Source organism: Biomphalaria glabrata, chromosome 8 (assembly GCF_947242115.1).
Source record: "Biomphalaria glabrata chromosome 8, xgBioGlab47.1, whole genome shotgun sequence".
Classification (NCBI taxonomy): domain Eukaryota; kingdom Metazoa; phylum Mollusca; class Gastropoda; family Planorbidae; genus Biomphalaria; species Biomphalaria glabrata.
Genome location: NC_074718.1, coordinates 1,373,408 through 1,388,256, shown reverse-complemented (window position 1 = coordinate 1,388,256; position 14,849 = coordinate 1,373,408). Strand labels below are relative to the sequence as shown.

General features: G+C 38.7%; 1 protein-coding gene across 8 annotated transcripts in view; it reads right to left on the bottom strand.

The window, feature by feature from the left end:
* The window catches only part of LOC106058577 (A disintegrin and metalloproteinase with thrombospondin motifs like), a 76,174-nt gene that overhangs the window by 30,623 nt on the left and 30,702 nt on the right, over positions 1-14,849 (bottom strand). For 6 of the 8 annotated variants that reach the window (XR_008779341.1, XM_056038156.1, XM_056038155.1 and 3 more), the window contains 4 exons: positions 12,254-12,392; positions 7,764-7,883; positions 4,128-4,179; positions 3,803-3,937 (listed from right to left, as the gene is read on the bottom strand). Coding sequence is in view for 7 of the 8 variants with exons in the window: in XM_056038156.1 (XP_055894131.1) it covers positions 3,803-3,937; positions 4,128-4,179; positions 7,764-7,883; positions 12,254-12,392 (446 nt within the window). In the remaining variant the exon portion in view is untranslated. The remainder of the gene's footprint in view (positions 1-3,802; positions 3,938-4,127; positions 4,180-7,763; positions 7,884-12,253; positions 12,393-14,849) is intronic. The other 2 variants (XM_056038158.1, XM_056038157.1) reach the window with 2 other exon arrangements.

Genomic DNA, 14,849 nt, shown 5'->3' with positions numbered 1-14,849 from the left:
ATGTTATGATGTAGGCTATGCAGGTTCAGACGTAGGCTATGCGGGTTCGGACGTAGGTTATTCAGGTTCAGGCGTAGGCTATGCAGGTTCAGACGTATGCTATGCATGTTCGGGCGTAGGCTGTGCAGGTTCAGACATAGGCTATGCAGGTTCAGACGTAGGCTATGCAGGTTATGATGTAGGCTATATAGGTTTGGACGTAGGTTATGCAGGTTCAGACGTAGGCTATGCAGGTTCAGACTATGCTATGCAGGTTCAGACTTAGGCTATGCAGGTTCAGACGTAGGCTATGCATGTTCGGACGTAGGCTATGCAGGTTCAGACGTAGGCTATGCAGGTTCAGATGTAGGCTATGCGGGTTCGGACGTAGGCTATGCAGGTTCAGGCGTAGGTTATGCAGGTTCAGACATAGGCTATGCATGTTCGGACGTAGGCTATGCAGGTTCAGACGTAGGCTATGCAGCTTCAGACGTAGGCTATGCAGGTTCAGACGTAGGCTATGCAGCTTCAGACGTAGGCTATGCATGTTATGATGTAGGCTATGCAGGTTCAGACGTAGGCTATGCGGGTTCGGACGTAGATTATTCAGGTTCAGGCGTAGGCTATGCAGGTTCAGACGTAGGCTATGCATGTTCGGGCGTAGGCTGTGCAGGTTCAGACGTAGGCTATGCAGGTTCAGACATACAGGTTCAGACGTAGGTTATGCAGGTTCAGACGTAGGCTATGCAGGTTATGATGTAGGTTATGCAGGTTTGGACGTAGGTTATGCAGGTTCAGACGTAGGCTATGCATGTTCAGACTATGCTATGCAGGTTCGGACGTAGGCTATGCAGGTTCGGAAACATAGGTTTAAGTGTGGCAGCCGAAACAGTTATTCGGATTTTTCCTCCTACTTATTATAGTTTACTTTGGGTTGTTATCAGAGCCGCCGCGAGGGTTGTGGCCGACTGCGTGCAAAAAACAAGAAAATGACGCACTTTATTTTTTCTATGAAAAAGACGAACATAACCTTCCCCAAAACAAATAGACACAAGAACTCTTTTGTTCTTTATTCTATAACACTCCTCAAAGTGATCGCCTTTGGCATGCAGTCCCTCCTTCATATGGGATAAGTGTCCGCCCCAGCTCTGTTGTCCGATCGTAAGTAGGGCTTCTACATTCTAAACCGAACTCTAGCAGAACATGATTATTTGTAAGGTAGTCTTGTGTTAAGGCTTCCGCGCGGTGCTGATTCTTGGAAACATATCTAGTGTAGATCTACGTCTGACTGGAAGTAATGCGTAGCCTAACTCAAACTACTTCAGTAACACCGGCGAAAGGCCGAAACTATCAAATATGTAGTCGACGCTGATGTTGTTCTACAAATATAATATCAGGTGACCGAGCCTCGCTCGGATGAATAATTTGTTAAGGAAGGATGTATACCCGAAGTCATTTTGAGAATATTTTTGTACCAGGTGGCCGAACCTCGCTCGGTTAAATAATTTCGGAAGGTTATATACCCGAAGTCATTTTGGGAATATTCTTGTAATTATGAAAATGAACGATCGGATAAAGACTACTAATCTGAAGAGTTGTTTTAGTGTTCTGTTAGTTCTAATTGTAGGCCTAATTGAACATGTCGATTAAATTTAAAGTCTTTTAAGTCCTCCTACAGTCTAGACAAACTACAACTCAAGTCCGTCTTAAAGTTTTGCAATCCATCTTTTGCGTAAAACTATTGTAGGCTTACTATTATTGGCTTGGAAGAAAGTCTTTGCAGTGTAACTTCTCTACGTTATAGGGTAAAACATGCACTTAGTGACAAAGTAAAATGGCTCATTTTTTCTTATTAGACTTAAATCATTGCATTATTTTTTTTAAAAAAAACGTTTCCTTAGGGCACCTCTGTTACGCCAAATAATATGCTCGTTACCCATACGGGATACGTGCCCTGCCCAGCCTGACTGTCGGACTATAGGAAGTTCATACCGGCTTTTGCCATCCATCCATCCTTGTGGTGCTATGGCTTGCTTTTACACATCCCTCCATTCAGATCTCTCCTGGGCTTTCCGTCAGCACACCCTAACTCCAAGCTTTTTACCGAGGTTTATAGTTAAATCAAAAGAGGCTGCAGCGTAAGCAAACTCGTTGACCGCTCGCTAGATATCATGTTTAGTGTGAGCAAGTAAGGCGTAGAGAAGCTGTGTTATGACCATTTCCTTTGTTTTGGTACAGGAGAGGTAGACACTGAAGCATGAACACATGGTAATAATTCACCAGCAAAATAATAATAATAATAAGGCTTGTCTTAGAGTCCTAAAATTAATGAGGATTGCAGCTGTGACCTACATATCTTGCCACTTCCAAGGCAAGCATAACCATTGTCCGCGGTGCTCGATTAAGATTTTCTTTTAGCGTCTGCGTCTGTCCACGGCAGCAAATTTTCTTTTGGTCTCAAATGTGTATCCACGGCCTTTGTATAGAGGGAATTCTTTAAATACGAAAGTTACGCTGGACAGAGCAGTATCCTGTATGGGAGACGAATCTCAGACGAACGTATGCCAAAGGCAGTCTTTTTTGGTGAGCTAAAAAGTGGGCGACGTAACACCGAGACGCTTAAAACACCAGCTTATGGCGCAAACTTGACTTAGCTGACAAAGAAGAGAGCACATGGTTGCATGCAACCTCAGAACGAGACAGCTGGAGGGCACCAGCTAAATAAACAACAAAGTAAAAGGTATCTACACCACTCTACACAATTAAAGTGTAAACAATTTATTAAGCACTTAAAACACAATAACTAATCATACATCGGCACATTTAATTTCATTACTTTTCTTTCATAGTTCTATAATAAATCAATCTACAGTAAGATGGTGCGCAAATGTTTAATTAGGTCTATTGATTCTTTAAAACTTGTTCTTGTTTGCAAAGAAATATTTTAGTGTTCTGCGGTAAGCCTAGTGACGTAAGCAGCGTTTTTCCCGTTTACGTCATGGAAAATTTTCATTCATAAAACATTCTAGCCAAATTTAATTTTTCGATAATGAGGCATTTTCAAACCGATATAACGGTCGATCTCGAGTTTTCCCAATGTGGCCAATGAGTTAAGAATTTTTTTCTCACTATTATGCACATACCGTGAAATTTTAAAGAAAATCGTTAGAGCCGTTTTCGAAATAAAATTTATATATATATATATATATATATATATATATAAATATATATACATACATACAAGAATTGCTCGATTAAGAGTATAGGATTTAATAATCAAGAAGGGAATCGTCCGATGTTAGCTATGTCCGTAAATCCGTATATATTCTACTGCTCTACAAGAAGCGTCTTCTTTTAGCGTCACTTAGAGCGTTCTTGTTTTTTAACCAACTTTACGTCATCGTCGCTAAGTAAAACTTTACCCTATTCCCGAAACAAATAACTAATTCCTAATCATGTCATAACACTTGCCAGCTTATGCCAATTAAGGAGCGAAGACAACTTTGATGCCTTTTATAGAAATCAAGGTCTGAGAACCAACTACTTTATAGACATTGATATGGGGAAGAGACCTATTCCATCATACTCTTATTTGAAGGTGACCATAAGCGCTTATGGTTTTAACCAGTCTATGGTGAGTGGAGCTTTCGGAAACGATACGCTGACTCCGGACACACGAGCTCTTTCTTTGAATCACTCTGTTTCGTCAAAACATACCAGACTATGGTGCCTCTAAAATACTCGACATGGATTGACATGTACTCGACATGGATTGACATGTATGACATTATGTATGACGTTGAAAGTGAGTATTTAGATCTACCTTTCACGGGCCTAGACACATTGTTACATAAGTCACAACATGATTGATAGTCAATACTAGTATAGCATTTGCCTATAAATTCTTTGATATACCCATAGCAAGAGTTGTCCGGTCTGTCTCCAAATGCACAGTTTTCTAGAGAGAGTAAAATGCAACAGAGAAGCATTAACCATAAGCAGCTATAGCACATAAATAACATCTAATAATACTTCTAAAGAGAATGTATTTCCGAGAAAGTTAAGATTGCTTTATAACATACACAAAGGTACATTGATGGCAGCTAAAAGATAATTTATTTTACAATGGACTCAATTAAGCTACACACCATCAAGTTGAGGAGCGTATGGGTCGCTGACACATTGTCCATTTATGCAGACCTGAAACAAATATAGGTATTTTAAAATTCAATGATCAACATTTTTTAGACTGTGTGATAAATTACTTATTTTGTTTCAAGATTTAAAGAAAAAAAATACTTAAAAAAAAACACAAAGTGTAATTGTATCAATTAGTTTGGATCATTCATGTAATTACAGTTTGGGATTTTTAATTTCAGGATCTTTAGAGCACCTCTGAGTCCACCCAGCTCTAATGGGCACCTGACATTTTTACCTTTTACCTTTACCTATCCCTTAGTCTGTTGGACCGTTGGGGCACCAGGCAAGATTTGTCGACCGTCTTTCTCCATTCCTCCCTTTTTGCCTGACATTAGTTGAGTAAAATTAAAGGCAGTTGGTCGTTGTACTGGCCACATGACCCCCTCGTTTACCCTTGGCCACAGAAACATATTACGTTTACAACTCCTTCACTATAGACCACATAATCTGAAAGGGAAACATTACTTTTTTGTTCGTTATATGTATGATTAAGGATGAGAGTATTTCTCATATCTTATCGACTCGAAGATTACTTATTAAAGTCCAATCCTCACTTCAAAAAGCCGGCCGCAAACGTAGTTTTGGTCTGTTGCAGATAGGTCTTTTCTCTCAGCTTTTGCTTGGTTCGGCCCTTTTTTTACGCTGGTCACTCTTCTTGCTTCATATCACGGAAACATATCTTACAGCTTCTCGCGATGAGGAACGATTGAGAGCTAGTGCTTCCCAGCCGTGAATGTCAATACCACACTCCTTGAAGGAGCTCTTGAAGGTGTCTTTATAGCGCTTGTATTGACCCCCTTGGGAGCGCTTTCTAACACAGACCCCTTTACAGAGATCGATTGAGAGCTAGTGCTTTCCAGCCGTGAATGTCAATATCACACTCCTTGAAGGAGCTCTTGAAGGTGTCTTTATAGCGCTTGTATTGACCCCCTTGGGAGCGCTTTCTAACACAGACCCCTTTACAGAGATCGTTTGGGAAGGTGATTATCTGGCATGCGGACTACATCTCCCGCCCATCGAATTTGCGACCATTTTACCGTAGCATTGATACTGTTCATGTTGGACAATTGTAGGATTTCAATATCTGGTATGTGATCAGACCAATGCACCTTGTGATTTCAATATGTAATTCAACGGCTGATGGACCTAGATATATAAAATGTGCGATAGAAATATTTTTACCAATCGTTTTTATTTAGCTTTGAAATTAATCGATGCGCTATGATCCTATCGCTTGTCTGTACCACTTGTGAAAAGGGGCGGCGGGGGGGGGGGAGAAGGGGGTATCTTGGTGAATGTTTACATGATCGTTTTTAAATACATTAAGGGCTTAAGATTCCTCAAGCGGACTAATTCAACGTATACCACCACATCTGTCAAGTACGATTTCTTTCCCTTGTTCAAGATAACAAAAGAAATCATTAATCACCGATAGTTAATGAACTAACTGGCTAGAAAGAAGAAGAGGGGACGAACCAGGAGTACATGGCGCTGCGATTTGGAAGCAGATGAGCAAGACGTGGGGACAGCTGGAGAGACTCGCCCAGAACCGAGACGCTTGGAGGAAGCTGGTTGGTGGCCAAGGACCACAGGTAGAGATGAGCGAGATAAGCTTAGACTTACACGTGAATGAATATCTAATTATGAATTAATCTCTAAGTATGAATTAAATTTCTAAGCATGAATTTTAGTTCTTCTTGGTAGCCCAAAAAAGTCTATAACATCACTACGAAGTTTGAAGTTTCAATTTTTGTCAGGCTGATTTTATTGCTCGAGTTTTCATATAATTACTTTATCAGTGGAACCCAGTGACTTTTATTGGTGTTAGGGGTTGAGCATTAAAGCCTCATTAACTAATGATTCTGTAATATTAGTTTTGCTTCATTTATTTCTCTGAATGGGGGAAAGGGACGACGATTGCTATTTCTGCCACAAGTAGTACTACCAATGAAATAGTAGTTGTAAGACTAAGACTGCTTTATTGATCCTTACGGAAATTTGTTGTGATTACAAGGACTCGTTTCTCATATAAAGAGAACACAACAGAAAAATACACATAGTGGGTGGAGTCACACTGAGCGAGTTTAGGGCTAGACTAAACCCAGAAACGTGAGAAATGGTTATGGAGAGAAGAAAGGAAGAACAAGAGAGAGCGAAGGAAAAACAAAGAGGGAAGAAAGAAAAGAAAGAGAAAAAGAAAGGAAGGAAAAGAGAGAGAGAGATGAAAAGAGAAGGATGAAAGAGAAGAAAGGAAGGAAGGAGGAGAGAGAGAGAGAGAGATGAAAAGAGAAGGATGAAAGAGAAGAAAGGAAGGAAGGAAGAAAAAGAGAGAGAGAGAAAGATGAAAAGAGAAGGATCAAAAAGAAGAAAGGAAGGAAGGAAAAGAGAGAGAGAAAGATGAAAAGAGAAGAATGAAAGAGAAGAAAGGAAGGAAGGAAAAGAGAGAGAGATGAAAAGAGAAGGATGAAAGAGAAGAAAGGAAGGAAGGAAAAGAGAGAGAGAGATGAAAAGAGAAGGATGAAAGAGAAGAAAGGAAGGAAGGAAAAGAGAGAGAGAGAGATGAAAAGAGAAGGATGAAAGAGAAGAAAGGAAGGAAGGAAGAAAAAGAGAGAGAGAGAGAAAGATGAAAAGAGAAGGATCAAAAAGAAGAAAGGAAGGAAGGAAAAGAGAGAGAGAAAGATGAAAAGAGAAGAATGAAAGAGAAGAAAGGAAGGAAGGAAAAGAGAGAGAGAGAGATGAAAAGAGAAGGATGAAAGAGAAGAAAGGAAGGAAGGAAAAGAGAGAGAGAAAGATGAAAAGAGAAGAATGAAAGAGAAGAAAGGAAGGAAGGAAAAGAGAGAGAGAGAGATGAAAAGAGAAGGGTGAAAGAGAAGAAAGGAAGGAAGGAAAAGAGAGAGAGATGAAAAGAGAAGGATGAAAGAGAAGAAAGGAAGGAAGGAAAAGAGAGAGAGAGAGATGAAAAGAGAAGGATGAAAGAGAAGAAAGGAAGGAAGGAAAAGAGAGAGAGAGAGAGATGAAAAGAGAAGGATGAAAGAGAAGAAAGGAAGACTAAGACTGCTTTATTGATCTCTACGGAAATTTGTTGTGATTACAAGGACTCGTTTCTCATTTAAAGACAACACAACAGAAAAATACACATAAATACAACAGACAACATAAAGAGCTCAAGGAAGGAAAAGACAAAGAGAGAAAGAAATGGAAGGAATGAAAAGAGAGAGAAGTATAGAAGAGAGGAAGAGAAGGAAGGAGGGATAAACAAAGATGTACTGCTACAGGGGTGAAAGACTGTATATATTATAGAAAATACAATAAAAATGTTACCCTACGGCTTTCGGGACAAAATAAAATAAAAGGACATTTGTGCCACAAGGCCTTTACTGTCCTTTTACACAGTTTTTTTTTTATATAATTCAGTAAACAATGTTGTTGTTGTTTTTTGTTTTTCTTTTTGCTTAGATTTTTTATTGATATTTCTAGTACAATAATCAAACTGCCTTAGCGTTTCTTCACCGATCAGTAACCCTAATGCAACCAGTGGTTGAGAAACTGTTCTGAGATACACTGTTTTGTTGATCAAAGCTTACCTTTCCATCGCCACAAGATGTTCCGATGAGTGCTATCTGAGGTATACAAACCTGTATTGAAACATCTGCACAATACATTTTCTGGCAGATTTCAGAGAAAGAGCGTTTAGGTTCGGAAGCCTGATTTAATAAAACAAAATAATTATGCTATTCGCCGCTTGGCTACTTATAGTATTTTTAGTCATTTTGGTCTGAGTGTGCATGTCAAAAGGCCTCTAATTGTACCATACCAGTTATTACTGCTAACGCGTAGGACGTAATCATCTTCTTGTTTGAAGTAACGTCTGTATTATATAAAATAAGATAAGTTTAACAAGGATATGTTCTGGCCCCAACCCCGTTCGGAATACTCTTTTAACTGCTAATCCACCACGCGTTTGATAAATCCACCGAGAGCATCTATCTCCCTTCCAGATTTGAAGGCAAACTTATAAATATTGCCAGACAGAGGGTCAATCTAAAATCAGAAACCCACTCGTAAGAGATATGCTATTCGCGGACGATGCAGCTCTAGTGACATACTCACAAGAAGAGCTTCAGTCATTATGTCCCGCTTCTCTCATGCCTGTAAAGAATTAGCACGAAGAAAACAAATGTTATAGGACCACCTGCTACAGCACTGTCGCAGTTATCTATGTAGTTGTACAGTAGAATTGTTTCACTATCTAATAGCTCAGCTTTCATCAACTCTTGATGACGCAATTTGCGTTATTTTAATATAGGTGTAGTAGCTGATCTCCCCTTGTTGCTTCGTCAAAATTTTGTATGACGTAAATTGTCTTAGTTCGTCTGGTGCATTAACGCCATGTTGATAGACTGAAGCAAGCTATAGTTTGGTCAGCTCTTAATTTCTGCTTCTTGGATCTGATATTGGATAGCCTTATCGCTGTCTTTGGTAGATATTCCTAAAGGATTATATTGACCCCTGTTTAGAGTGAGTTTTATTTCATAGTGTATAGTTAATTTTTATTTGGATTCGATCGTATTCGTATTTTGTAATTGGACTAGAAGATTAGAAGAATCTGTTCTCGCTATCTTTATAGGATCTCAGGTTCAGTCTCAGTTTTAAGTCTCAGTTTTAAGTCTCAGTTTTAGGTTACAGGACTGAGGTTTTCATCTCAAGTTTTCTGTCTGAGGTTTTCGTCTCAAGTTTCGGGAATGAGGTTCCAGATTTCAGACTGCGAGTGCTATATCCAGACCTGGTGGTGCTTTGTGAAGATGTGAGTTTTGGATGCTACTATAAACTTTTACTTATGGATGGTTAGTGAACAGTTTCTTGGCAGGAATATAGATCTACGTGTATTGCCAGTTGTTGTCTTGAAAGATTGTCACTGTGTGGACAATATTACTGAACCTTATAAGTTAAGGTGAATTATTCTTGTTTATTTTTAAATACTTAAGTATTTTACTAGAATCATACTATTATTATTGATTTTGCATACCATACTATATGTACTCATATTTCTACATCATTATTGTTGATCATATGTCATTTTTTTATTGTAGATTAAATTCATATTTTTAATTTAAACCATCATACACCTCGTTTATTGGTTTATGCACAACTGTGTGTGTATGCTGTGACTGTCGGGCTGAACTTGGGCCTAAAATATTACAATAATATAATATAAAACACACATTTTGGAATTTAGGTTATTTTTAATACCCTACACACATTAATAATTAATAATTACACTCAATTAAAGACCTGACAAACACCACCCTCCATCCTCATAGACGATAGCAAGCTGGCTGTCGTAAATGAAACCTGTTATCTTGTATACACTATTGACCTGCCTCCAGAGGAGGAAATAGAAAACAAAGCACATGGAAGGCTAGACTCGGACCAAGAGTTTGGGAAAAACCAGTGTCTCACTAGCATGACCAAAATGGAGGTTTACAAGGCATGCGTTCTGAGCACGCTACCGCAAGGCAGTGAGTCGTGGACAACCAATGCAAAGTAAGAGAGAAAACTAAACTCATTCCACTTGTGTGCTGCCTCCTCCTCCGTTACGTGGAAGTAATCAAGCGTGACCTCAAAACGGGGAACATCGATGCACTATACCTCCCTACGCGGAGAGAAATAGCAGACAAGAACGCTATGGACAGTGTCAGGTGGGTTTAGTCGCTTAAGTAGGGTATGATATGATGGTCCCATATCCCCAGCCTGAACAGAGTAACACAAGAACCTAAAGGTAATGGCATGTCAAATACGAACATTGAATAACAGTTATTCAACTGAACATTTAGTGAATAACAACAGTTGTCAACATGAACAATATTTAATAATACTTAATTATAAGTTACCAACATATTTACATATACATCACTATCATTGAAGTCATCATTGAATTAATAATTAGTCTAATATCACGCCAATAAGTTTCCATAACACACCTTCACGCTCACACTCCATTTCGGCGCCCAACGTAACCTCAACTCCCTACACATCAACAACAAGAGTTACTGCAAAACTCCAAGGGCGGAAAGGCGACACACTTTCCCATAGCCCAAAGCCTAACACCCCTTACAAGGGGAAAACAAACAACCAGCTACCTAGCTCACAAAAGAAGCTCTCTCTCTCTCTCTCTCTTGCGGGAACTAAGGATGACGTAAACACACACACACACACACAATATTCTAGACAACAAAACGCACTAAAAAGAAACTACTTCCTATACGCTAAAACACCAATATTAAATGCAAAGAAAACTTCACGCGCGCACGACAGACAGCCCCCCCCCAAAAAAAAAATGTGTAAACTCATTACTGATAATTATTCATTTTGTTTGATACAAACAAGGGAAATTAATCCGTCAGTAATCACAGATAAGGCCAATCCTCAATTTAATACTTCAAACAATTAATAGTTGTACCTAACAAAACATGAATCAATTTAAAAAATGTGAATTTATAATTGGTAATAATTTTTTTTTTATATAGAATAAGGTAAATAACTTGTGCATGATTGATATAGTTTAATGGGCGGAGTTGTTCCCCTTTAGATAAGATTTTCTTAAAAAAGCAGCTTGCCATACCAGGCCAATGTGAACATGATAAAACATCGTCAATGATATTCGCTAACATTATTCCAATTGGGGATGCGGCGGCTGAGCGGTAAAGCGCTTGACTCCCTAACCGGGGTCCGGGGGTTCGAATCCTGGTGAAGACTGGGATTTTACATTTCGGGATCTCCGGGCGCCTGAGTTCGCCCGGCTCTAATAAGTACCTGACATTTGATGGGGAAAAAATAAAGTCGGTTGGTCGTTGTGCTGGCTACATGACACCCTCGTTAACCGTAGGCCACAGAAACAGATGACCTTTACATCATCTGCCATATAGACCACAAGGTCTGAAATGGGAACTTATTTTTCTAAGTAATTATAATCTTTGCTGCCCTTTTTGGCTGAAATGACCAGTATGTGCAGTAAAATTTAATTGTTTGTCCAAGGTATTTAAAAATTTGTACTATTTCCATGTTCTCTCCAGCTACAGAAACAATATCATTTTCCATCTTTTCCCTACAAAAATCGATTATCATTTTTTTTTAAACATTCAATATTTAAAAAAATATATATACTGTATTTTTCAATTTGTTCCATTCTCTGAAATACTCATTTACGTCTGACTGAGAGCAGAGCAAAGAGAGCCTCATCATTAGCGAATTTCGTGAAGAAGCAAAGATAAGGGGCTCGGTGATTAACGTGACGACAATCAATGATAAAGACGTGACTAAGCAGGAAATAAAAGTGAATAAGAAGTCAATGCATGATGAGGTGACTAGGCAGGAAATAAAAGTGAATAAGAAGTCAATGCATGATGAGGTGACTAGGCAGGAAATAAGAGTGAATAAGAAGTCAATGCATGATGAGGTGACTAAGCAGGAAATAAAAGTGAATAAGAAGTCAATGCATGATGAGGTGACTAGGCAGGAAATAAAAGTGAATAAGAAGTCAATGCATGATGAGGTGACTAGGCAGGAAATAAAAGTGAATAAGAAGTCAATGCATGATGAGGTGACTAAGCAGGAAATAAAAGTGAATAAGAAGTCAATGCATGATGAGGTGACTAGGCAGGAAATAAAAGTGAATAAGAAGTCAATGCATGATGAGGTGACTAGACAGGAAATAAGAGTGAATAAGAAGTCAATGTATGATGAGGTGACTAAGCAGGAAATAAAAGTGAATAAGAAGTCAATGTATGATGAGGTGACTAAGCAGGAAATAAAAGTGAATAAGAAGTCAATGCATGATGAGGTGACTAGACAGGAAATAAGAGTGAATAAGAAGTCAATGTATGATGAGGTGACTAAGCAGGAAATAAGAGGGAATAAGAAGTCAATGTATGATGAAGTGACTAAGCAGGAAATAAGAGGGAATAAGAAGTCAATGCATGATGACGTGACTAAGCAGACATTGATATGAGGGATAATAGTGCTTAGCAGGAAAGAAGTTAATTTAATTGGGCTGTTAGCGAGTTGTGTTACTTACCCTACAAAAGAAGGAATCATTTCCATAAAACTGTTGACACTGTTGATCAGGTTTGATCACCTGACCCAATAGTTTATCAGATACATCTGGAATGTCTGCTGATGCTTCGATAGCGTAGACAAGACAGGTGTAACCTCGACTTGGAATAAACATTTACAATATATACTACGTAGAGTTTACATTTTAGCTTCAAATCTTTACTCCTTTAATGTTAGTTATTTAGGCAAGACTCGTGTGTTGGTCGAGACTGTGCACTGTAATAGTAATAATAGGCTGATGAAAACCTGGAAATTCATAGAATCAACCCAAGAATATAACAGCTATTGAAAGTCTGTACGGATAATTGCAAGATAAGTTTACATCTTAATCGTAATAAACTAGGTTCTGTGCACATAAGAAGGGGTATATAGCAGGGAGACTCTCTATCTCCGCTCTGGTTCTGCCTAGCTACTAACCCACTATCTAAATTACTCCATGGCACTACAAACGGTTTTAGGGTTGACACTAAATGTACAAAGTCTGTGTCTCACCTGTTATACATGGATGATATAAAGCTATATGCAGAGAACGAGCAAAAGTTGCACACCTTAATTAAAACAGTAAAACGCTTCAGTGACGATATCTGCATGTCTTTTGGCTTGGATAAGTGTGGTATCATAAGCATAAAAAAGGCAAGTCAACCAGCACTGACATTACATTTGAAAGCATCGAAGAACTGAACTCTGCCTCCCTTTATAAATATCTTGGAATAAACCAGAATGCCAAGATAAACCATACAAAATTAAAAGGGGACTTTCTTGGTGAATACAAGCAGAGAGAAAAATAAAATTCTCAACAAAGAACTGTCTGGCAGTAACCTAATCACGGCAATAAACAGCTGGGCCGTCCCAGTGCTCCTTTAAAAGTTTGGTGTCATCAAACGGACTGACACCGACCTATATGACATTGACAGCCTCACGAGGAAATTATTAACCAAATTTCGATGTTTACGCCCCAAGTCCTCCACCATAGGGTTATACCTGCCCCGGAAGGATGGAGGTCAGGAATTTCAGAACATCTTTAAACTGTGTAAGACGCAAGTTTTCAAAAATAAGATTAAAATTGCACGCCTCCAGAAATGAACTAGTTTCCTTCCTACGGAAATACGACCCCGATGCGCCCCTCTGAACCTACACAATGTTGATGTTAATGTTGGTCTGGAAGATGTAGTGCATGAGATTCACCAATGGGAAGAAAAAAATTCCCGGCTTTATTAGACATGGACAACCTAGACAAGGCTGCTTCCTTAGCATGGCTCAAAGCAGGTCTACTCTGAAACTGAAGCCTTTGTTACAGCAATACAGGACAGAAAATTACGAGAAACATACCCCAAAAGTCAATATTGTTGACAAATGCCGAAAATGTGAAAATGTGGGTGAGTCAATTGAACACATAATGACAGGATGTTCAGCCCTATCGGAATCTGTCACTAAATAGCAGGGCCGGACTTAACCATTGTGGAGTCCTATAGGAAACGGATTTCGCGGGGCCAAGTTTGGGTAGGGATACGGATAATAAGTGAAATTTAAGAGTTTGTATTAGAAAATAAATTCATCTATGTATTTTATTCATTCTTTACTACGTACAGAATTATATTACGAGTCTTGCGTGTAGCAAAAACATACAGTATATCATAATAATTCTGTTTCCTACATAGTTCAATAGCAAGAATTACCAAATGTTTCAAACTATCTTTGAGAATTGTTGACGTCAAGTGTCAAGTAATTCTTCATTAGTTTGAGGCACGAGAAGCTTCTTTCACCAGATTACACAATTACAGCTAACGCAAAATGCCGATTTTATTTATCATGCGTAGAATTGGCGTTTTCCATATTGAATGACATCCCAAAATGACAATTTTTGTCTATATATTTCCATATATTTTAAGGACTTTTTCGTATATTTTGCAATTTCGGCAGATTTCCAGGAGCTCCTGGTAAATCGACAGGAAGGCGCGGGAAATCTGTTTTAAGTTATAAAAAGGTTTAATTTAATTATTTATACACCTTGAATTAGCGAGGGTCCTATGAAAGTGCGGGGCCCACTGCGGTCGCATAGGTTGCAGTGGCCTAAGGCCGGCACTGTAAAATAGCGGCGTAAGGTACGCCGCCGGTCGACTAGTACTATTCTAAAATGTTAGTTTTTCACCTTATATAATTGTAAAAACAGACTCAAACTTAAACACAACTAACAATTAGATTGGATTAGTCATATAATTAAATTTGGATTAAATCTAGATTTTAGACAAACTATAATGAATGTGCGCGTTTAGAAATATTTTTACCAACTGTTTTTTTGTTTAGCTTTTAGCTTTTCCGATTTGCTATGATCCTATCACCTGTAAGTACCAATTGGAAAGGGGTTGTGTGGAGAAAGAAGGGAGTACCTGGGTGATCGCTTTTAAATGTACTTGTAAAAAAAAAAGTAAGTGGTCTGAGTTCAATCTCAAGGGCCAAGGCCTCCTCTGCCTTCTCAAGCCAATACGGTAACCCCTCTGCCTGAGAGCTGTCTATGAAAATGGATTTTATAGTAATTTACAAAATTTTCGTTCTACAAA